This window comes from Chaetodon trifascialis, chromosome 5 (genome assembly GCF_039877785.1).
Source record: "Chaetodon trifascialis isolate fChaTrf1 chromosome 5, fChaTrf1.hap1, whole genome shotgun sequence".
In the NCBI taxonomy this organism is placed as follows: Eukaryota; Metazoa; Chordata; class Actinopteri; order Chaetodontiformes; family Chaetodontidae; genus Chaetodon; species Chaetodon trifascialis.
In genome coordinates, this window is record NC_092060.1 from 17,213,843 (window position 1) to 17,239,561 (window position 25,719).

Consider the following 25,719-nt stretch of genomic DNA (forward strand, 5'->3'; position numbering starts at 1 on the left):
CGTGTGTGTGTGTTGCTTGTGTTTCTTGCCTAGCCTGTGAGAGCATTTGTCTGTCGGGTGGCTGTCAGGCATGTGTATGCTCATTCTCTTAGTCACCCTCTGTTCCTTCTTTTTTCTTATTTGTCATCCCATGTCAGCCAGACACTGATCAGAGAGAATTTCACTACCATCCCAATATGTAAGATTTTCTTTTGTGTCTATGTGATTGTAACAACGCGTGTGCTTCTGGATTGATGTGTAAATATGTGTATGTGTTTAGTTGTGAGCTCGTTTGTGTGCACTTGTGATTTGCAATGTGAATGAATTTGTGTATTTCACCTTCTTCTCCAGCTCAATTGCCTTGGCCTCGCTAGTTTCCACCTTGGTCTGGTCCACCATGTTGTCTGTGGACAAACAGAGAGGACAAAAGAGAGGAAAAGACAAAGAGGGGAAAAAGGTGGAAGATAACATAAGCGTTTCAGACAACGGACCTGCACAAGTCTGGCCATGAAGATATCGCACCCTTCAGTCTGGCACATGCTGCGTGCACACATTCACATTCACGTACAAACACATGCATACAGAGCAAGCGTCCAATGTGTCTCCCTTGTTTTCCCTTATCACACCACTCAAAGTCAAGATCCGTGAGGCGATTGTTGAGGCATCTCCTTGCAATGGGATGCTATCTGTTGCATGCTACACATCATTACCTTTTAAGCCTCCAATACATACACCTTTGTCTGACTGTGTGTGTGTGTGTGCAGGAGAGGTGAGAGCAAACCAATTTCCCTCTATGTGAAATACATCTCACACTACTTCATTTCAGAGTCTTATATTCACCCCTCCTCTTTCAGACAGACTGTACAAAAATAAAAGAAAAACCATATAACAGTCTGGGAGTAATCCATTATCAGAGGTTCTGCTTGGCAGAGGACAGGGTGAGAAGGACACAGGCTAACCAACAGGGTACTTTTACAGAATAATTGCAGGGTCTACAGGTGGTTCAGTGCCCAGGGGCTTGCCGAGCATGTGCAATAAAAGAGCTAATTAACATGAAGATGAACGCCACAAAGTCACTGGATCAAAGACAGCTAATCATGATGCCCAGGAGAGGGATCAAACAGATAGATAGCAGAGATAAAAGAGCTGTGAAAAGCTGAGATAGAAAATGAACGCATTACATAAACTTATAGAAGTGAATTATAAAGATTGTGAGGAGGATAAGGTTTGAGTGTTCAGTTGAAATGAAAATATGGCAAGTGGAAAATGAGTTGAAACTATGCAGGTTTCTTTGTATCTACATTAACACAGAGAAAAGTGAAAAATCTATGATGTGAAAGGAAAGTTTTTGCTGGATAAAAGAATCTCATGATAAAATGGCAACCTATATACAATTTCAGAGTGTGCATTTGTGTATGAGTTTATATGGTTATTGGATGTGTAATGGGGGGTTACTTCTGTCGTGGTGGCTAGGTTAAATGGGACAAACTTCGAATAGAGAGCACTAAGGGAGCCAGACTGTGGGGGGAAAAACTGTGCTGAATTTCAGAGTTCAAAGAAAAACACTAAATAATGCATGCAGGGCAGAATTGGGCTGCTTTCCACCGATAATAACTCTGGCAGCCTTAAAGGAGGCCAGCCAGCCTGTGTGTGTGTCAGGACGCATTTAGAAGCAGCGCAATTAGAGCCTCCTGCGGTGAGCAACGGAGACCTGCCATAAAGGAGTATTGAACTCTTGAGACATGGCCTGCACCTCCATTCTGCTCTGGTTTGGTTTACTATAGTCAGCAGGTGTTTTCTTGTCAAGGTCTAGAGCTGTCAATCACATCCACAAATTTCACAAAATTCAGCATTTCATGTTCGTATTAATCAGAGCGACAGGAAATGACATGGTTCCATGGCCATTATATATTATACTTCCTTGATCTCCATAGTGTGTGTGAGTTTTCTATGTAGATCAAGATCAAGGCACTTTTTCAAGTCAGGTGCCCATATGTACATTAAAACATTAATATACACTACTACAAAGAGGGTACTCTGCACTAAAAAGACAGTAACTTTGGAAAGGAATGCACTTGATCTGTCTAACTCAGCCTGGAGAAGCCTCATTTTAGCTTCAGACTGGAATATATTTTTGCAAAGAACGAGGACTGTACATTTGGTGTCCCTTTCACTTCCACTGGAAGCACATTAGGAAAGGATCTTTTAAACACAGTATGAAAAGGAGGACTGAGCACAGCAAGCAAAACCTGTTTCAATATTCATATGGGCATTATTATATTGATACATTCACCACTACATACATTTTGCCTGAAAGTTACCATCTAGCCAATATATCATTGTGTGTCAGGGGTCAAAAATTGGAGGAGAACTGAGAAATCTCACCCACTATAATGTGAAATTAGACAAGGATTGATTGGTTTGATAAAGCCTTTATCCTCTTGATAAAGTTCTGACCTGTGACCATAAAATCTGTAGCACAATTCAGCTCCCTCTCTGGCACCACCCTATGGCATTTCTAGGCCACTACACATTTGTCAATCATGAGGATAGAAAACGTAACACAAATTATGACCAAACGTTAAATCACACAAGACAGCCATTAACAGCAGCACAGCAATCGTGTCAGTGATTGGAGTGGGCTCGGCCAAAAGTGAAATACGGTTTAAAGTTTCAACTCATGCACTACTGCTCAACAGAGGTTGATTTGTCTGACAAGTGTCCACTTTATGCTGACTTGGTCTTTAATGTCTGTGAAAGTACATGAATATACTGTATCTCTAAATTCTATGGGTGTTGAATGATAGGCAAGCATGTACACTTCATGGTACATATGTCTGGTTTAACAACTCACCTATCAAGCCTTCAATGTTGAGGCTGAGGTTACGACACTTGAAGTCTGGGTCAGCTCCATTCCTGTGAAGCACGATCTGAGCGATACACTCGTCTATCAATTTGTAGTACTGAGGCCTGCAGAAGAGAGGGAGAGACGGATTAACAGAGGGATGGATTAAGAAACAGATGGGAGGACGATAAGATGAGAGGGATGGAAGCAAAGCAAAAATGGAGACGGAGAGTTTATATGAGGTGCTGGAGTAAAAAAAGGAGATTTTTTTTTTGCAATATACTTTGCATGTTGTGTCCACAATGACAATTACAGCAGATAAATGTCTTTTACAATGTCACTCCAGTGCAGATGCACAAGAACTCTGGCACTTTATGTGAGCAGAGAATGGGATTGACAAAGAGAAAGCAGGTTCATTTGTTCAGACAAATGTGAGAACACGCATGCTATGTCTCTCTGTCTGCAACGGAGACCGGCTGTCTGTGTGAGCATGACGGTTTGAGTTGCTTGTCACAAAGATTGATTGGGTGCAACTGTGTTCGTGAGAGTGTGTTGGTGTATGTCCAGCGCTCCGTGTCTGATCAAGCCAGCTTCACAAAGACACTCAATTTTGGAGGTGTCTTATTCCCTGACCCCATTAGATGCTGCCAGAGTCACAAACTCAATACTTTATTTATTCGCTCTCTCTCCCTCCCTCCCTTGTCTCTCTTAGTCACTCTGCCTTTGTCTGACACTTATTCCACTCCTTCACTATACTTGAAGTTTTTTTGTTTTTTTTTCCTGAAGCTCTGATTTATCCGTGGAGCGAGAGAGACATCTAGTGACATTCTGGAAAAACTGGATATATGCATTTGGCTAAATCTGGCATTCTTCATGAGTTTAAAATATTAAATTGAGATATTAGGTATATTAAGAAAAATATGATTGGTAGGCCTAAGGTGACTAATTGGGATAAATCCTAAAATAATCATACAGATGTCACTGCATTTTAAAACTCTATTTGGCCCTTTATGGTCTGTGCACATGAACAGTATGTGCACGACTATACAGTAAGTATGACCATTCATATGAGTGCATTTGTGTATTCTAGTAAAGTCCCTGGCCTCCATCGTCACTTGAGATTGAAAACAGTGAGACCCAGAATGAAAAAACACCAAAGCAGCTGGAACTATTTCGCTCATTCCCACACAAATGCTAACCCTTCCATTCCCTGCACGCCCCTCCCTTATTCTCTCCACATCTACCTAGCAATTTACCTCAACTCTCAATTTCTTCTTCATTATTGTCTCGCCCTCCACCTCCCTTCTCTTTTCATCTCTGTAATTATCAGGCTGTATTTTCTGCCATTCTACAGCTCTCTCTCCCTCCCACCCTCACTTTCTGTCTCTCTGTGGAGTCCATTACAGACCACCTCTATTGTGTTCAAGGGGATCACCTGGACAGACAAAACAGGAAAGGAAAGCGGGAGGAAGAGAGGGGAGGTAAAAAGAATTCAGCTGGGATTACATGTCTGGGCCAACCTACCTTTTCCATGCTCACAATATATTCCCTAAATTGTGCTAAAAATAAACCACAATTTCATGTCTGCCTGATGCTGTCAAGGCAACACTGAGCTACCAACAACACAACTAACTCAAATGCGTGCACACCTGCACGTTTCTGTGTGTCCTTGATGTATTCTGCAATATTACGTAAAGCATTCTTCCCTTATGTGTTGATGGAGTGCGAAGTGGACATGAGTGAGTAAATGTGGATACAGAATGCCATAAAACTGTTGGTTTGTTCCCAACATTACTCTACCCCCCATCTTGTCAATCAAACATTCAGTCTTCCTTTCTTCTCTATTTCGTGAGCTAAACCCCCATGGGCTTTGGAATACACAGGGAGGGACATTAGCACATGATGCACATTCATTTCTATTAAAATGGAATTGGACTTTGCATGTATTAATTTCTTAGCTCTGAACAGTGCTCTAGAAAACAAACAGGAAACAGAAGAAAGGGCTGACATGGAGACTGAAGAAAACTATTATATTTTCCTCCCATATATATGGCTGTATGATTTTGAAAAAAAATCCAAATTGTTTTGTTCACAAAAATGTCAATTTTGATAAAATAATGACATCATACAGTAATACAACATTTACAATTCTAGAAATCTTTACCTATATTTTCTTTGGGTGCACAATCATTCAGAAAAAGAAAAATAAATTAGCTTTATTCTACTTCTTATTACTCATAAATGATAATGTACTGTATCACAATAGTAAAACAGTGTTGATGAGCAAATCTACCGAGCATGTGAGCAGGAGCATGTGTGAGAGAGTAGCAACATGTATGAGTGTGTACATGTTCGTGTGCTACCTGGCCAAATAATCATTACGGATCAGCAGCAGGTGCTGCATCAGGGACAGGAAGTGGTTCTCAGCCTTGGAGTCCTTCACAGTGTTGACTAGGATGTCGAACACTTCCCTCACATCAGTGAAGCAAAAATTAAGGCTCAATTAACACAATGACACAAATATTAAATACTCCACACACAACATCTTCAACAATCAGTGACTGAAGAGTCTTACACCAACCTTTGCTTCAATTATTACAAAAGAAACACAACTGAACAGTGCCGTCTGTACACTGCAGAATTTCAGTAACACTGATAATCTTTGCTGTATAGGAACAGCGTGATGTAATCTCAACATGTCTTGCACAACTGTCAAAGTCGATTCTATCCCATATGCATCTTTGTTTTCAAAATTCCTTTGACCAACTGTGTTACATCATCTTTGTGTTAATCACAGGTGCGGGCAGAAGACACAGTGTTGCAGTGAGGAAGGCAGACTAGGTTTACACTGAATTGTGACCCCTTGGAGACACCTGGTGTTGAGAATTATAACTGCATGTCAAAAGCAGCAAGGAGAAAAGTACACTGTTACAGTAAGGATGACTTGCTTTTTTATCAAAAATCTGTCTCTCCTAGATGTCCCACTAAGACAACCAGCTGAAAAGAGTATGCACTGTGTAACATAAAACAACATCCTTTGCATCTTTCCCTTCAAATATGTATCTTTGTCAAATCAGGACAAAATCATTAGACAAGACAGACATGGAGGTTCTATAGAGACTGACCATATCTACATAGAATAAAGCAGATGAGCATGTGTCTACAATGATATCAAAGTGCAGGAGCATGAACCATAAAGTCCACATACAACAAAAAAAACAAACAAAAGTTTCTATGGCTGTGTACCTAATTGGACACTCTTATTTATATGACAAAAACATATTTTTCAGAGTTACATTAAAGCAATGACAAGGTCCACCAGTGGTTGGATGTTTTGCTGTTCTTTACAGCACTACAGATGAGTAGCTTACGCCGGAGAGGATCCAATTAGCAAAGACAGATTTTGAATGTAAAAAAGTCCACGCAGGGTTACAGTGTCCCTAGAGCCTGAAAAACGACGCTTATTAAGTATGAAAATATTCATTTTGCATCTGCCTTGAAAGAAAGTAAGTGTTCAGGCTGATTGCACAGGGGGAGAAAATAGCAATTTGATGTTGTGTACATAGCTGACTCATTATAAGACAACGAATATATGCATATAATTCTATATACTATTCAGTCTGGATCATACATATTCTTTCATTAGGAAAAACATTTTGAAGGTTACTCCTTTCACTCTTCAAAATAGCAAAGTAATGTAAACACAAAACCACAAGCATGCAAAGTAATGTTGTATCCAGGCATCCTTGAAAATCAAGGTCAAAAAGCAGACCCTGTCAATTTCTACAGAGGGAAAATTTTGCTCAGTGGAAGGATATTCCATTTCAATGCGGATGTCATCAAGTCGTGCTTTGAGGTCCTCAGAGTCATCCTCAGCCTGTTCATCAAACACTGTCAGCTGCACCCTCAGCTCTTCGTTTTCTATCATCCGCACCTCCTGCAGGGAGAGCGATGGGGGGAAAAAGAAAAGGCGAGGGGAGAAAGGCAGGAAGACTGTGACAAACATTGAGTTTTGACAGTTGTGAAAGTTTTTTTTCTCTCTTTTTTTTTTTACAGCATAGGACTGTGTCAGCCAGTCAGCAAGACAGAGGCATCACAGTGAGAGAGACATGAAGAGTGAGGCTGTGCAAATGTGTGTTGTTGGAGAGTCACTTTGAGAGAAGATCAAATGAGAGTGTTTTCCGTACCGTCAGCTGTTCTCTGAGCCCCAATCTTAGTAGTTCAGAGCGAATATGGATCCTGAAGTCCAACTCTTCTCCCCGGCTGATCAAGGCATTGATCAGCTGCATGCAGCCACCCTGCCAAAAACACATTACACAGTCAGCTTTATGATTTAGACGAACTGGACAGATGACAACTGTAATACAAAACACAATATTTGTCAGCTAAGTCTTTTATCCTGCAGACTGCATCAAGTACTTCTGTCTATGAAATGCAACTGGGCTAGTGTCATTTGGCAAACAAAAACACACATGGGGATGTGCAATAGATAAAGTATGTTTGTGCATGTGTATGTGTACCTTAAGAGCAATGTTATGATTGTTCATGCCAGCAAGGAGAGGCTGAAACCTCTCAATGTCCCGTTTCTCTGCCTCCTCTGTAATGGCCTCCAAAACACGCTCATGACTGCAAAAACAGAAAGTTATTCGCATCATTTAGGATTGTTGCTACATTTATTTAAATTAAATAGCAATACATAAATACAACATTTGACATGACAAAAAAACAGCTTTTACTGAAACCTGACATACAAGTCAGTGAGAAAAGAAGTGTGACATGCGATAATTCAATTATTGATGTCAGTGCTAGGTTGCTAGTAATCCTAAATAGAGCAGTTCAACACTGTATCTTCATATAACACTGCATATTAGGCTTGTGCTCCGGAGCTAATGCAGTTAGGGGAAGATGGACCATTAAATGTGGTCGTCTGGGATGCTTACAGGTTCTCAGGATGTTCCAAAATTGAGATGGCAGAGAGCAGCTTGACAGCATCCACCATCATATGAGGCACCCTGGGGTTGATGGCTCTGACCAGCAGAGGAATTCCCTCATCTGACTCCAGCATGGATTTCAGACCGTACTGACGAGAAAAAAAAACGAGGAAGAGCGAAAGCAGAATGAGGCAAAGTCTTTTCAGATTTATTGTGCGCAGCAGAGCAGAGACAGGGCTTTCATGGTTCAAGTTTTAGAGGTTACATCAGAAAAATGAGTTTTTCTCAGTCAAGATAAAATTTACTGACCACACAACTTTGGAAATAACAGGCATATATTTTCTTTTGATACAAACAAAGTGATATCAAGAGGTCACACGTTCAAAACCCTACCAGGGAGCACAGGCTGCACTTTTCAATCAGTTGCCATCAGTTACCAAGTTACTACTATGTGGCAATGACAGACTTATTGTTTATCCAATATTTATTAATCACCCAAACTGTCATATTGACAAACATTGTAACATTTACAACTACTGACCAATTTAGTTCAATACTGACTGAATTTCACTGACAAACCAAATTTGTAACAGTGTCTGTGTTGGATCCATTGACCTGATGCACTGTTTTTCCATTTTTTCACCTTTAAATTTGTTGCTTTATGACACTGATCTTAGCTAATCAGAACTATGTATTACTTTAAGATACAAAAGAGTAATGTAGCATTTGGTCTCTTGTCAGCACTGATACTCAATCAGATCACATCACAACCACATCACAACCACATGACTGATATTCATTGACTGATGTGTAATTATTAAATGTGATAGATTCTGAAGAGATTAATACTGATGATGTAACTCAAGTGTTCTCAAAGGTGCATTCACCGCAATGAACTGACCACAGCTGGTCACTGACTTCATGATGCCATCTAGAGGAAGAACTTCTACACTACAACAAAGGTTGTAGACATGATGAAGATTGTTCTATTACTAGTTCTATTACTTAACTCAAAGAAAGGATTAGGTACTTTGATTTGGGTAAGGAAAACAATCAATTTTCTTACCTTGTTGTTCATAAAGGCTTTTAGACAGCGAATGATCTCGTGTTGACATTTCACAGCAATCATTCTAGTTGGTGGATGAGAAAGAAGACAGACATGGAAAGATATTACAAACACACACTGCTACAGAGAACAAATATTTATTCTGTGGTTTAAGAGTCTTACGGGTACTCGTCTTTGTCCTCCTGTAATCTTCGAAGCAGATTCAGCAGCAGTGCCAGCCCCTCACCTCCGAAGTTCTGCACCCAACTGAAAGTGACAAGACCACATGATTTCTTAAGTACTTGCATTACCTACTTGTGTTTCTGGTGTTAAACTTGATTTCATCATGTTGAAACATCTGGTGTCCATTTTTATTTATAATATAAATACATTTTTTGCAATAAAAATTCCCCAAATTGAATTAGAGGGATTTTAAAAAACAGACATCAGCACCAGATGACCAAACCTAATGCATTAATGTATGGTACTGTAATTACTTGCAATGAAGGAAGAACAGGACAATGCTTTCAACTAAGACAGTTGAGAGACTCAGAAAGACCTTAATTTATATCTGCATGTCAAACTCTGTAACGTATACAATCAAACTAGAATAACCACTTTGCAGTTGTATGCCTGCACCTCCCAGCTAACTTGCAGAGTACATCCATGTCTGTCAAGACTAATATCATATAAGTGGTGAAGCCTTTGAAGGAATTTAATAAAAGGTATTGTGTCTTTTTTGGTGAAATGGAAGTTATCACTAAATTGACATGTATGATTCCACTGTTTCCTCATTTCATTTCTTTTTATTTCAAGATGGCGTTTCCTCAGTATTTCGTTTATCATGATGTAACGTGAGTGTTGATTGTGTGAGTTTGTGTGATCTTATGGGTATGTGTGGGGGGGTCTTTATTTTCTTTATCTTTGATTGTAAAGCACTTTGTGGTATATTTCAATTCTGTATGAACAGTGCTATACAAATGAAATTATTATTATTATGTTTATTATTAATCCACCACATTCTAACCACTTCATTCTTGAGTCCAATTAAACATTACAGCAATTAGCACGGTTGTGTCCTACATCACTGCATAATGTGTTTTCTCTTCAAGATGGTCCAGAAATAATGAAAAGAATAGATTTCACACTTTACTTTGTGCAGTAATTGAATATAGCAAAGAAAATAAAATGTTTCACAATTTTGAATCACAGTGGATTAATCAAACTGATCAACAACTAAAGACTGTAAATCAAAGTAAAAATGCATGTCTACTGATTAATCTTAAGGAAGTACAAATGTATTTACTTTATTTTATAAATATTCTTCCATTTACTGTGATACAACTGAATCATCACTGCATCAGTCAATTGGTTTTCCAGTCACATAACACAGCAAGCAGCTCAGTGTGAAGGACTGCACAAGAATTTGCTTCCTTTAGATGACTATTTAATAGAAGCTTCTATGGCAGCACATGCAAATAGGATTACTTTTGCACATCTGGACACTGCAGTTTTTAATATCTTTGTAAAATGGCTTCAGCTCTGTCACATTTGTAAAGTTTATAAACTTTAAAAAGACTAGCAACAAAGTCTCAGCTGGACTGATTGGAGATTGACACAGTTAATCTGAATCAATTCCTGCATTTATCTGGCTCAATGTTTTATTTTCATAGACACCTTATGGATGTTCATGTGCGTAAGCTTGTGTGTGTATTACCTGACAGGGTTGTTATTGAGCGACACTCGTAGAGATTCCAGACAGTTCAGCAGCTGTGTGTCTCGGAGGTCTGACTTTAACTCCTGGATGTACATCATGGCTGACTTGGCGCTCTCCTTCTGGTTTTGGCCCTAATCAACAAATAATAGTAGACACAGTGGGCACACAAACACAAAGTCATTTTGTGTGTCTCTATTTGTCTTCTCAGGTTAGAATTGATATTATTACTACAAGAAAGCACAACAGTAGGGCTCCAAGGGCAGTAGTCTAGCCCAGTTACAGACTACAGTTGCAGACTTAAAGGGCACTTCATGTAGGATTTCCTCTTAATAGACTTATTTCACAGTTAATGACCTGTGCTGGCTACCATCTATGCTTGGTTATGTTGGTCCTTTGAGCTACTCCTTTTCACCATATTTAATCAAATTATTCCAATTGCTACTAATACTAGAGGGGTAGCTGGTTCTACCAGTGATGTTTGTGATATTATATTGATTCTGCATTTCACCAGTGAATACATTTGTATAATGTATAAAATAATCTAGTCTTGACTTGAGTAAGGAAACACTCCAACCGCATAAGCAAAGGCAACAAACATGTTCAGTTAAGAAAATGAACAAGCAGTCTAGAGATAATAGTGTTGCTTGAAAACACTTCAGTCTGGCTTCATGACATATGTAGCACTATATGTTCAGCAACAACTTCCATGAGACTGTATTCAAATGAACCTTCAACACAGCAATATTATTTTGGTACTGACAGCTTTAGATGTGTGGAGGTACTGGGAGACCATCTCTCGTTTGATCATAATGTCTTTTTCCCTTAGAGGCTGCTGCTTCTCCTCATTCAGGTTCATATCCACCTGGAGAAAGAAGGAGGGAGGAAGGAGATACAAAGAAATACAAAGAAGGAGGAATAAACAAAGGTATTTTGAGACTCAAGCAATTAATAAACAGAAAATACATTCTGCAATGGAAATCATATTGTATTTTTGAGGAATCACATTAAATTGAGGCACTAAGACACTGAGCAGAGTTATTAAATAATATTACATTACTAAGAAACACTTTGTGAGTAGAATATACAAAGTACAAGGTTCAATAATTGTTCGGGGAAAATAATGAAAACGTGATTCTCCAAAAGCTGAATCTTGCACACACAATATAAATCTTTCTCACCAGCATCTGTTCGAAGAGATCCAGGACGTATTCATCAGAATGATCATGCAGCATAGCACTCTGAGCATTTAACTCATAGCTGGCAGCTGAAGAGTGTCGCTGACCCGGCATATGGCCGGGTTTCTCCTTGTCCTTTTTCATCCTCATGCTGGTGAAACGCTCCAACTGGATTAGCAAATATGACATCGGTTGGAGGAAAGAGGTCAGAGAGGAAAAATGGCAAAGTGCAACCATCGCTGTAAGGCCAAAAACAATGTAGTAATCCCTAATCAATTCATGGTCTTAAGACAAGCATACTCTCTTCATACCAATGTTAAATAAATGAAGAGTAACAAAGCTCTCAAGAGCTTTTCCTCCCTTAGTTTTTGGGATGCTACATTTTCTACCACAATAGAAATCTCTCAGGCACAGGAGATGATGATTAGGGATCAGAGATGTTAAAGGCTTTGCTGACAAACATTGCCATTTAAAGTCAACACGCAGTAAACATTGGCAGGCGCAGACCATGAGCCTCAATTTTGACAAACAATGGGAGATTTCCTTTTCTCTGATTTAAATGGCTGTCGGTGGCAAATTGCAAGTGCTTGCACTGAGTGTTTATATCATTTATTGTCGAATGGAAAACACTGAAGAAAATCAACTTAGGATACATGGAATCCGTGGCACATATTAACATTGTGATTTCTGTAATGAATCATGAATAATTATCTGTCAATATGTATGATTCTTGCATCCTATTGTTTCAGGCACAAGAAGGAATCACTCTATGTGCCAAGAATTTCATGCTCTCAGTGTGTACCTTCAAAGCATGCACATCCAACGGAAAAACAAGACAAGACAAAAGAGATACTTAACAGCATTTGTGTTACAGGGGATTAAGTTTGAATGACAGACGGCGACATAACATTAAATGAATAATGGTGAGTTGGTTTATCAAAGACCACAGTGACGGATGAGTCAAGCACACAGGTGATGGTGGCAAGCAGTAACAAACCTACCTCATCAGGAATCAGCCGTTTGAGTTTCTGTAAGGATGAACGGATGAGAGGGAGAAAAATCACACAGAAGGGTATGAAAAATCCAACAGATAGCAGGGAAAGGCGGTGACAAGAAGGGAGGCAGATGGAGGGAGAGAAAGAGAAAGAATCAATTAGACAGAAATCATGACAGGAAACGGAGGAAACCATCTACAGAGTTCATGAGCGACTCACAGCAGGAGAGTGAAACACTATGAGTCAATCAGTGTTATAACTCATACACATCTCCAGAGAACTAATGCATTTACAACCCCTATTCCACAAATGTTAGGGAATAAAAAGAGAATGGAGTCATTGCCAAACTAATTATGTTTACTGACAACGTCTTTACAAAGAGTTTCCGAGCCCATGTAGTAAGAGCCATTATATAATCTTTTGTTTTAAGCGTTGTTTAAAGTGGTGAACCAAGCCTCATCCTTGACTGTCAACAGTGGAGCCTTTCAAGGATGCTCTTCTCATACTCAATCAACATACTATCACCTGGAACCAATGAACTTGTTGTTGTTCCAAACTTGTTTGACACATGTTGCTGCATCAAATTCAGAAAAAGCATATATTTACAAAAGTCAATGAAGTTGAAAACATCAATATATTGTCTTTGTTTTCAATTCTATGTCAAAACGGTTTAGCAAATCATCTCATTAATTTATTTACGTTTCACACAGCGTCACAACTTTTTTGGAATCGGTGTTGTAAAATCAAGCCTGAGTCCAAGTTGAGTTAATCAAGACATCTAAAAGACAGTAATTGTGTGATCTATTTCTACTAGATCAGCAATCGTAAACAGTCTGAGACAGAGGGACATCAACATATATATTTTTAAGAGGGGAAAGTGACACCAATATATCTGAAATACACTAGCATGTGTTGGCCACTAGGTGTCAGACTATGTCCAATAATGTCCCTTTAGGAAACCCATTGTCAACAATCCCACTTCAAAAGTGGACAAACACATGTCCTGTCAAAGTCCATGCAAAGCTTATAACATCAAAGAATAACCACAACTAACATTTGTAACACGAAGGAGACAGGAAAAGGACAGGACAGGAGTAATGACGATAAGATTTTGCTCTTGATTTCAAATTTGCCTATTATTAAAATTTAAAGACAAGCTGTTTTCCATGACTCTTGACAGTCAAAGTGCTATACATTCAAAACATATGATGGACCTGCATGGACCTAACACTCTAATCCCTTGGTCTGACATTTAATAGCGTGCAACCTTGGGAGTTGGTCTAAGGTGCAGGAGTCTGGGGGTCAAATGGTTACAAGGTCACACACAGAACAGAGTCTTCTTTAATGTATGGAGCAAGATTGCAAAAAGTAGCTTTCAACAGCTTAAAGTGAGCCCATCTACTTAGCAATGCAATGCAATTTGCACATGTTGCTCATTGCCTAGTTAGTTCCACATTAAAATAAGTCACATGATTTAGCATTCATGTATCTTGAAATGCTGTAGAGCAAAGTAACAGTGGATCAAACAAAATTCTGTTGCACTGCATTGTGATAGGTCTGCTTTGTTTCTTGTTGACTATTCTGACATGTCTTGCTAACTAGGTATCAGGCTATACCCAAAAATGTCCCACTAGAAAATTCATTATCAGCAGCTCATAAATATGCTCACACTTGCTGTAGAGAGCACATAGTGCAACATCAAGAAATCTTTGATTAGTGTACTTAGAACTCATATTAGAATAATAAAGGATCACATTAAGAAAAATGCCAAGCAGTAGCTCAGATGTGAATGAAATGGAAGCTCCCTGCGCTTTCCAGGGAAAATATAACACCAAACTCCATTTAAGAAATATGACATATTAACAATTCCTTACTTGTCTGCAAAAAGTATCTCTAGACACGTAAGATAAAAGGCATTATATGTCAATAGTCCTCATCAATTCGGCATAAATATAATCAATAAAAGAAATTAAAAACTGCATTTTCCTGCAAACTCCACAGAATTTGGATTTTGTCAACTCAACTCCCTAGCAGCCTCCATTTGCTAGCTGCACTTTTTTAGTGGGAGAGACAGCTGTGGGAATGAGAGGCGGGCCATTTCAAAAATAGACATTTGTCACTCAAATGGGTGCTGGTTGGTGATCACCGACTCATAGCACTGTTAATTCATTGAGTAGCATCAGGGAAAAATAGGTGTGTCCCCTGGCAAGATCAATAGTGAGTTTACTTTGTCCTTTTGGATTCTAATGCAGGACACATATCATTCAATATCACTGCCAATTACTGAATGCCGTATGCAGACTGGGCTCAACTTAACTTGTGATAGTTTCAAGTTTATCATATTTACTTGCAATTATTTCACACATGCTGAAAACACAGCATGTCAGATCTCAGCTGCAGCAAACTGATTCATTTTTTAATCACTGGGCTTGCTGCGTTTACATGGCACTGAATTAGGGGTATACAAAACACATTTGGTTTGTTGTTTTATTGTTCCACTCTAGATTCAAGTCAAAAGTCAATATGGTCTGTCTCTACATGTATATATAAGAATTTGCCTTGTAAAGCAAAAACTTGCTGAAGGATATTTTTAAACATTTACTCTACTGGTTTTGTAACAACCTTGGTGTAGTTATTGAGACTTCCTCTGCCCTTGCCTACAAGAGGTGAGCAGTTCCTATATTACAAATGCCACACCTGCACAAGTTCACTTAAATTTTTCTGTGGCAGGTGAATAAGAGGTAGAGATAAAGGAGAAAGACACATAGAGGGGAGAGCAGACAGAGGACAGTATTCACCAGTCAAGAGAAGGGTGCTTCTGCTTACACAGCTGCCATTAAATGACAAACCCTCAACCCATACCCACAGACACACACAGGGGCAGAAAATAATACATATATACAAATGTTGTGGTGCTATTCAAACAGAACTGAAATATACAGCTGACAGCAAGCACAGTGGATTCTGGGTAATCGCATGGGAAACTGAAAACAAGTGTGTCTGAAAGACAGCAATAGTGATAGATGGGGAAGGAAGAGACGAAAACCGTTCTTGAGTTCAACAACTGTGAGTGTAAATTTCCGCTTTACAACCCACAAGTACAGTTAAGGATACAGACACTCATAGATAAAATTAACCACAGCATTTGTGCCAGGATTGGTTTTGAGGGAGGCAAATAGGCCTAAAAGTACTGTCTCTCCATCTGAGGAGAACTATAAAAGCAACAATGAACTACTTCAGAATCACTTTTAGAACCGCTCTGAGTACCAAGGCCTCCATTCAATGAATGAGCCAATGCTGGCTATGATCCAGGTGCTAACTGGTTATTCGCTTTGCTGAATATAGCTGAAATTAATACCACAGACTTAGTTAAAATGTTTTCACATACACAGACAGTGGCAATGACTGCAGAATTATGTGTTAAATAATCTAATTGTTGCTGAGTTGTACAATTAATGATTTATCACTGTTATGCATTGCATTTGATTACTGAATGACCACTATGATCCACTGAAAGTCCATACACAATAAGACTAGTTGTTCATGCTACTATCAGAAGCATAACACCAATAAATGTGCGTGTCAGCTACATGGATCCTTAAGATAACACTGGAAGCAAAAATCCATTCAGCATGTGGTGCAAAAGGCTATGCCTCGACAAACTACTCTATTAAATTAAATGAGTGTACATAAACTATTAAATAAATAACAGCCTGAATCATCACTAATGTTTGGCACTTAATCTACACACACTTTGTCTTAACTCACCCACGGTGCTAAAATTTATAGTCCATAAATCAAATAGTGGATCAAAAAAAATGAATAACCAATTTGATGATGGATGAAATCATTTATTAAGCAAAACTGCCTATCATGTGCTAGTCGCAGCTTGCAAAATTTGATGACTGGTAGCTTTTGACTGTATAATATCTTTGTAAATTGAACACCTTTGAGTTTTTGGACTGGTGGTAAATGAAAAAAAAAAAAAAGTGCACAGTTGCAATTCATGGGATATTTACCAAAGTCTGAAATCAAGAGTGGCACACTGATTGCTGTTTTGTAATTGTCTGTGCAGGACAAACCTCCTGCAGTGTCCCAATGCAAATCCCTTTACAAAACACCCACACACAAATATACAGTGTTCCAAAGAGAGCATAATTACATAGCTTTGAAAGCAGGAACAAAATCAAGAACACAGAGGATAGGGCAAGGCTCTGTCTGTCTGTCTGTCTGTCTGTCTGTCTGTCTGTCTGTCTGTCTGTCTGTCTGTCTGTCTGTCTGTCTGTCTGTCTGTCTGTCAAGGCAGTGGAAGCGAACGCAAGACAGCAGATGCCTTTGGCTTATGACAGTGAGCCAGTCATACACTGCTGCTGATGTTTGTGATGATGTGTGTGTGCATACCTGCACTGTCTGTGCATACATATTTATGTAGCAGGTCCTAAGTGGTGAGAGAGATTATGTAAATCAGAGCTAGAATGAAAACTAAGTAAATGCAGACCAGCAGAAAGCAGAGTGGCCACTTTTACAGGCAAATGAGTGAAGCATCCACAGTTGACTCAAATATCATTCAAACTGATGCAAACAAGGTTAATAGTTAGGCTGCATAAAAGGGGAAACAAGATTTTCCAGACAAATATTATAAATGTGATAAGGACATGACATATTTTGTATCCGTATCCGACTGAATAACATTCAGTCCTTATTGTCTTATATCAATCTTATATCCCAATTATCTTCATTCCCAAGAGCAACCAAATATCATAAATATTCAAAAGATTCTTTTTCCACCTGTTCCTAGAGCACCCAGGATACTACAGATGGCCCAAATACCACAACCACTGTGTCTACACTGATATTTGTATATGTCAACATCATCACAAAACAAAACTACCAATATTTCATGTTATACAATAATGCGAGGCAAGTTTGTTTTAGTTCTAAAAATATCCAGCCAGCGACAGCTTCCTATTAATCATATAGGCCTTGACACTAACTGCCTGAACATATATTGTGATGCCAGCACAGTTCAAACTGAGATAGCCATGATGCCTTCCCAAAAATAAAATAAAAAAAAAAGCTGAATTGCAATATGACAGAAATACATGGAATACAGAATCGTAATGAGGAGGTCATTGCCAATCTATACATGCTTTACAAACCTTGACCAACCTGAAAACCTTTTGTCTCGGACTATCAAATGTATAAATAATGTAAGAATACCACAGGAATTACTTTGTTCGCTTGACTTCACAGGGTATTTGTAGAAACAGAGAAAACAAATGATATGTCTGTTAAGATGGATGTGGGGTTACTGCACTGATATTTCTGTTGGTGTTCTGTTATTTGTAATGCATAAAATGGCATGGGGTTGTGTGTGTGTGTGCGTCTTTTTTTCATTACACTGAAGAAAAAGATGGTTTGTTTGGTCTCTTAGTCATCTTGGTTTGGTCATTTTATTAACTACACTGACTACACTAATATTGCTTACAATGTTGCCATGGCAACACACTGAGTGTACTTACAATATTGCACAGAGGAAGCAGCACTTGGGCAGGCACACCCAGTCACAGCTGAAAAGTTGTCTATGCATACAGCTTAAACAGGAAATTACCAACAACGCTGACATATTGCGTGCACACACACACAAAGCTGTTTGGTTAACAAAGTGCCAAGTTAAAAAACCTCCCCCCTGCTCCCAAGAGTTTTTTTTCCTTGAAAACAAGGAAAAAATTAAATGATCTATAACACATGCTCATTTGAGAACTGTACTAAAAGGACTGGGTGTGATAATGTTGTAGTTACTGTTTCAGAGGTACCCTGCCTGTTGACACATGCAAGGTTAGTTACAACTACCAAGCAACCTGTGACAAAGAGAAACAAACACTGACAAAGGGAGCAAGAGCAGTCCTGAAAACACTGAGCACAATACTTTTACCAAGGCTGTGAGGTCTAACCCACACAGGTCAGAATCTCCTCTCCACTACCCCACATAGCCATCTGATCATCTCCATGACACACTTTCTAATGCTCCTACTCTCCTCACTGACCTACTGAGTCAAGGTGCATTTGAGTGCACAGTCTATGTGTGGGAGAGATTGTGATTGTCACAGCCCAAGTGGGGCATGTTTGCTGCATGACTGCTCCTTATCCTTGGTTCACTGTTGGTCTACCCCACCACCCCACACCCACCTCCAGTTTTTGTTTTGTTTTGTTTTTTTGCAGGCTTCCCTGGTCTGTCTTCTAAAACTGACTGAACAAACATTAATGCGGTATCCATGGTGTGCTGTTGTACTGTGTGCATTCCCACTGTGTCCTATAAGGACTTGCAAATGGATTAATGATCCTGTTTAATTAACTGAGGGATAATAATACAATCAGTACATTAACCCATCGATAAAGACCATTTACAATGACATGTATGTCCAATCAAAAGCCACTAACATTTTAGCGACATCACAGACTAATAGCTGGCAACTGAACAGTGCAGCTATCCCAACCATATGTAATGCTCTAAAACTGTCTGGTTAATCTTACTGTAGTTAACCAATCTACTGCTATGAGGAATAAAATTCTCTTAGCAGTTTTTATTTTTTGAGAAATTAGATAATCCTGGTGATAATTGGTGCAGTCTTTACATATATGTCAATTTTTTCAACGAAAACCAAAACCCAACTGAGCTGGCAAAGAAGGAACAAAGAACTTAAAGGTTCAGTGTGTACGATTTAGGGCAGTGATCATCAACTGGCAGTCTGTGGACCACATCTGAGCAGCCAAAGCTGCCCATCTGGCCCACAGAATATTCATGCATTCAGAAAATGCGCTCATCTTGCGTTACTCAACAATGGAAGAGGCTCAGTCCATCCTGAGAGTGATCGCCATTTAACTTGGGTACCAAGCCAAAAAGTCAGTAATTCATAGTTCACACATTCTGCACAATTGAATTAGTCTCCAACTTCCTATAAGTAATATCATATCAAACACATATCACCTAAAAATAAACATGTGCAGCAGGTGTGGCTAAAAGCAGACCAAGCACCCCATACACCTATACTCACAGATAAACATATGGCTAAGGTCTGCAGCACGTTTAGCCTTCAACTTCCACCATGTATGAAAACAATACACAGTATATTAACGCTTCTCCAACCCCAGGCACTACGCAGTTACAATTGCAAAGCCTTGTACTGCATTTCAATCATATTTAGTTTCAATTATGAGGGGGAGAAAAAGAAATCTGTATAGATATATACACATAGTTCAATAATACATAATATCATAATAACCCAAATATGATTTTTAAGTAATACCACCCCTAGAATGACTGCTTGACGGGACAACAAAACCAAGAAGACAGCCACACATGTGGACATGATCAAACACAACTACAAAGACAAAATGTCACACAGCCACAGTCGTACAAAGATGTGCATAGGAAACAAAGGGGGAGGGGGGATTAAACAACTGGTGTTGTTTAAGGCTAAGCCTATAATTTGGAGAGGTCTAGGGATTTTACAAATGGGTTTCACAAAAACGGGTGTTTGAAGGTAGTAGATCTGAACCACAGACACCAATAGCACACAATTCAACTGAGCCCTAAGGAGGCATGGGGGGGGGGGGGTAGGTAGTGTCTTTGTTCATGTGGGTCAGGAAAGAACAAATAATACAATCAACCCCCTAACTATCACCTACACCTTACAATATCAATGGTGCAGTTCATGTTAGACCAGGTGCAGTTTCGTTTTACTTTAGTGTCAGAATGCCACAGCCATTTTAACGTTTCCTGCTTGTGTATATTCTACTTGTTTCACTGCCAATACTGTCACCTACCCTAATGCTGCAACACCTCCATGACTGCACGCTTCACAGACTTCAGCTTACTTCGCATTTCTAACAGTCATTTCAATACAGATGGAAAAAAAATGGTTGTGGATATTATGCCTTCAGAGTCATTTAAATAACGGTTGCACCCTAGCGTCTTGGAAGTGATGAGGCTATAACACTCATCCACCTACACACATCGTCTGCTTACAAGCAGAGTGCAGTAACATCCCACACACACAAACATAAATTCACCTACAGTATACAAATCTCAAACTTTCACCTCCATGTTACCACGAGCACTGGTGCCACCCACGCACAAATTCTGACTACCTGCCTCATATCTTCACAGTCAATCCACTGTACCAGCACAGAGACTTGGGTGACGTGCAAGCATCACTGACTGCTCCTATGGATGACTGCAGCCTTCTAAATCAACTGAAACAGAGGCAGGGTCTGGTTCAGAGGACCACAATGAGAATAACTGAGTAAAGAGAACTGCCTAAAAAGGAGGTTTAAAAAGTGAGAGCACAGAAAGGTTCTCTGTCTCGGTGTTGGTGTGCGTGCACCACTGCAATATGAACTCAGGCAGAAGCTGAACACAAGAATCCCAGATGTACAAAATCATTTCTACAGCATTAATTCCTTTACTGAGTTTCTTTTTTTACACGTGTTGCTTAACCTTTGGAGTGTATTTTCTTCTATATGTTTTGGAGAAAAATTTAAACAGGACAATTGAAAACTCAAAATGGAAACCGATAACCAATTGTTCTTCTGATTCACTGGAAATGTATTTCCTTTATTATTTTGGTAGATATACAGTTATTATACTCATAAAGTAGCTTTCTTAGTAACGCAGTTTTGTTCCATCCTCAGCATGGCTTCATACCCCACCAAGAGCGCTTCATAAGAAGAGTGTTTGCCTGACGGATTTTGTTGACTCCTAGATTTTGCTGATTTGGTCATTTTTTGTTGATGTTTGTGCTTCTACCATAAGTAAGCAGGCTGCGTAATTAAAAGGCTTCTTTCTTGTCTATTCTCATTGCGTTTCTTCTGTTGATACACAATCAGGAGTTTGCACAGGGTGTTTTATTTTGAAAACTGTCCGGATTCTTTATTCCATTCCTGTGTCTGACTTCTAGCTCAATCTGCTCTGCGCAACTTGATGCGGCTTCCATCACAAATAGACAAGCCACATAGTCTCCACAGAGCAGAGCAGCATCTGGGACGCGTCTGAGACGAGCTGTGTCACGTCCGGTGGAATCAGACGCATTGTTTGGAACGGCCACGATCAGCTCCCATGGCTGTGTCAGCCAAAATGGCACACAAATGCATGATGGAATCAAGCCATTACTTTGAATGTAATTTGGACACGTCTCAGGGCTTGTTAGCAGGTTTTAAAGATGTTCACAAATACAGTTGACACATAATAAACAAAAGTAAACTTTTTCTGTGACAGTGGCTTCCCAGTCCCTCATCCATACCTGTTAGATACCTTCCGCTAATGATGAGCCATGAAAATTCCTGTATTCTGTCAAAAATGTGGTGTATGTGACCAAGCCCATACCTTCAGTTCTTATTACCCATCATACCCCACATTGCTTCCCCAAGACAATTTCACCAGTAGACAAATCATCAAGTGTTGTTGCGATATGTGTATTTTCAAGGCAGGTCCGTGGGGGAAAATGTCGAGACAAACCCACAGAGTTCTTTTGAAAAGAGCGTCTCAACTATCTCTAAGTTTTATTTGGAATTTCATAATTTGACATTATTGTGATTGCCTGCGGCCTGACACAGTTACATCTAGGGCTGGGCGATAAAACCATAACGCTATGTCTTGCGATAGATACGTAATCAAGATCAATAAAAAATGCGTTCGATAAAACATTCGATCATTTTTTTCTTCATCGGAAGAAACAGTTGCGAAGCAAGGTTGGTTGCATGAACAAATGCACTCGCTCTCAGGTAACCGAGCAACGTAGGGAGTAATCGCTGATCAGTGGGAGTGACACAGTAACACGCCAAGCACATAACAGTATCAAGTTCAGTTGCGCCATCTCGTTGTCTCGTGTTTGATGCTTCGCGAGGGGTGAGATGAGAAATAGAAAGTGAGTCCTGCAGCAAGCGAAGAAATTGTTGATAAAACAGGGAAAGTCACCTCGCCGGTATGGCAGTTTTTTGGATTTTATAAGTTGGACCGTAGTCAGACCAATGTGGTCTGTAACTTATGCAAGACTGTCGTCCCCACCAAGACTGATAATACCACAAACTTGTTTAACCACCTTAGCAGCAGTTACTCTTTGGAGCGCAGCCGTATTCGCCAACGTCCGCCAACCGCAGCACCACCGCACAAGCAGCTGACCACCATGCAGAGGTATCTGCTTCATTGCCTGATGACAAATCATCTAAAAGGCATGAAGACATAACAGAGGCAGCGGCATATCATATAGCTAAAGACATGCTTCCGCTGAGCACAGTGGAAAAGCCAGGTTACAAACATCTCTTACATGATTTTTTTTTTTTTTTAACACACTTGCAATAAAAATATAATTGAATAGTTCATGTATGTTTAGAGTAAGAAGAGTGACTAAAGTTATTCATATGTCTAGGCTGGTTTTATAGTTCAATCAGTCTTATTGTACTGTCTATCATGTTTGTTTACAGATGTCAACTCTACCTCAGTTTCAGCTATGTTTACAAAACACTGCACATATTTGAAAACATTTTATTCACCAGAAGGTGAATCAGCTTGTGAACTTCCTGGCAACTAAACCTTCAGAAAAAAAGTTCTCAGGTTTCTCTGTGTTTACATTTTTACACTTCTATTTACATTTATTATTTGAGTGTTTTTCCATGGTTGTGTTGACATTTCCTTTCCTTTCTGCCTTGATAGCTGAGGGGGTTATAATCAGAGGAAGGTTATATTTAAAATAAAAATGTTTAAATTGAATGTATTTTTCTCCTGGTCCTTATTTTAAATAGGTAATAAAAAATATCAATAATTATCGATATCGACCGATATAAAACACTTATATCGAGTTACAGTTTTCAGTCATATCGGCCAGCCCTAGTTCCATTTCCTTATTAGTGGACTATAGGTACTAAAGCCTCTGCTGTACCTCTGCTCAGATAGTGATTATAATGTGAACTAATGACAGATTTTAGGCTAAGCTTAGTTTCCTACACTCCTTGCCAAGACACAGCAGGGTGTGCATGTGCGTCCAGCAGCTAAATTTCTTCCTCCGCCGTGAATGTTTTAATGTCCTGCTCCAGTCCTAGAAACAGACATAGACTGGTGTCCTATGCACACAGTTGTGCAAGTGGCACATAGGCCATTGCTGTTGACAGTCGTGGTGTTGAGATACACCGAGCAGTCTGAGATTAGCTGTAATCTGTCAGGGGAGACTGGGGAGAGTCACAGAGGAGGACTGACACTATAATCCTAACTAAGCCCCCCATATACAACACAAGTGTCACACACAGTCAAGAGCATTCATATCTGTGAGGATCAGTCAACAGGTCTGTCTATCCAGCTCTCTGCTTACAAGTAAACTCCCTTTACGACACTGCCCTCTGCCACCAACTACCTGACTGACTGAGAAAGACTGACAGAAAAAGAGCGTGACCACAATGTGTAATTGAGTGTAAAACATCATTATAATCTATCACATCAGACCATCAGCCTTATTTCACACCACAAACATAAAACTTCAGACTCACACACACATACACAGGGAGCAGTTTAATTGCTGATTGATTGACTGACCGATCACTCATATAACTCAAATAACTACAGAGAGAAATGCAAGAATCTTAACTCATATAACTCAAATAACTACAGAGAGAAATGCAAGAAGCTTAATGAAGCTTAATGAAGTTTTATGAGGGTTTTTAACAGGAAATCAGGAAGTAAAACAGTGACTCACCATGGCAGAATAAAAATAGTGAAAGGCTTTGTGATACCATGATGATATGATGATGAAGTCATAGCCGTTAAGAAGAGGCTCAAAAGCCTTTCATATGCTGCTCCTGCAGTTATGTCTTTCACATGCACCAGAGGAGAAAGCTAATCATTAATGCTACATCAGGAGGAGAAAAGCTAGTTAGCTGGTAGCTGGTAGCAGCCAGTGGGCAGCAGATTCCTGTGGTGTGTTTGGCTAATGGAGCCAAAAGAGTCAATGGAGTTAACAGCTAATGGAGTTAATAGTTTACAGCTAACAGAGCTAATAAAACTAAAAGAAGTAAGAGATAGCAGAGCTAAACACACAGTAGGAGAGTCTCTGTTCAGAGGAACATGAAGCGTGAACTGTGAACTGCAGTTTAATGTACCAACCCAAGTTTACAGTAAATAAATGAAGTAACTGAAATAACTGAAGTACTTCAGATGAATACAGTTTGGGGTTCAAAAGGTGCTTTTGAATAACAACATTGTGATTTTGGGATGGTTTACATTCATTTTGGGGTGTTTAAAATTGTTATTTGGGACAGTTCAGACAGGTGGGGAAAAAGGTTAGTCAGGAGCCCTGCACAGATCATGATCTCCATGAACTCTCCCAACACAGACTGCCACCATGGCTTTCATTTTATCTGATTCAGCTTTTGAAAAACTCAATAGCAGAAACAATGTCCTGATCTCCTCAAGATAATACAGTTACTCAGTGTTATCCAGCTCCAGTATGGAATGTTTAAAACCTGTTCATGAGGCGCAAATGATAAAGCCCTGCCATATATTTTAACATTATCCAGGCCTCTACAGCACTCAGGCCTAAAAATATTTGAGAATGGGCTATGTGTATGTACATGTATAAACATATTTACTAGACCACTGGTACCTCCTTGCACAATGGATGGAAAGGAGGGAGGAGAGAGATATGGGTACAAAATAATGGGGACAAATAAGGAAGCATCCTGTAAGCTATTTTTGCACAGCTTCCTGCCACAGCCCTCAGAATTTGAGAAATAATATAACAGGGTGGAAACATTGTATGCGTGTGTGTGTGTGTGTGTGTGTGTGTGTGTGTGTGTGTGTGTGTGTGTGTGTGTGTGTGTGTGTGTGTGTGTGTGTGTGTGCGTGCGCGTGCGCACATACTCAACTTGAAAATGTTAGAGGGAGAAGTAAAATTTAACAGTTGGCAAAATGACCATGAGAACAAGTAAACACTCAGGTCAGAGCAGCTTGAACATATAATTCATATTTCCACTGAAAATAGATGC

General features: G+C 39.5%; 1 protein-coding gene across 1 annotated transcript in view; it reads right to left on the reverse strand.

Annotated features, from left to right (window-relative positions):
* LOC139330948 (protein diaphanous homolog 1) overlaps nucleotides 1–25,719 on the reverse strand; it is a 74,972-nt gene that overhangs the window by 40,823 nt on the left and 8,430 nt on the right. The window contains exons 2-14 of the mRNA XM_070962181.1: nucleotides 12,694–12,720; nucleotides 11,696–11,860; nucleotides 11,278–11,379; nucleotides 10,518–10,648; nucleotides 8,984–9,067; nucleotides 8,822–8,885; nucleotides 7,765–7,904; nucleotides 7,345–7,450; nucleotides 7,012–7,122; nucleotides 6,643–6,761; nucleotides 5,188–5,304; nucleotides 2,834–2,949; nucleotides 319–383 (exon numbers count right to left, since the gene is read on the reverse strand). Of these exons, the coding sequence (XP_070818282.1) occupies nucleotides 319–383; nucleotides 2,834–2,949; nucleotides 5,188–5,304; nucleotides 6,643–6,761; nucleotides 7,012–7,122; nucleotides 7,345–7,450; nucleotides 7,765–7,904; nucleotides 8,822–8,885; nucleotides 8,984–9,067; nucleotides 10,518–10,648; nucleotides 11,278–11,379; nucleotides 11,696–11,860; nucleotides 12,694–12,720 (1,347 nt within the window). The remainder of the gene's footprint in view (nucleotides 1–318; nucleotides 384–2,833; nucleotides 2,950–5,187; nucleotides 5,305–6,642; nucleotides 6,762–7,011; nucleotides 7,123–7,344; nucleotides 7,451–7,764; nucleotides 7,905–8,821; nucleotides 8,886–8,983; nucleotides 9,068–10,517; nucleotides 10,649–11,277; nucleotides 11,380–11,695; nucleotides 11,861–12,693; nucleotides 12,721–25,719) is intronic.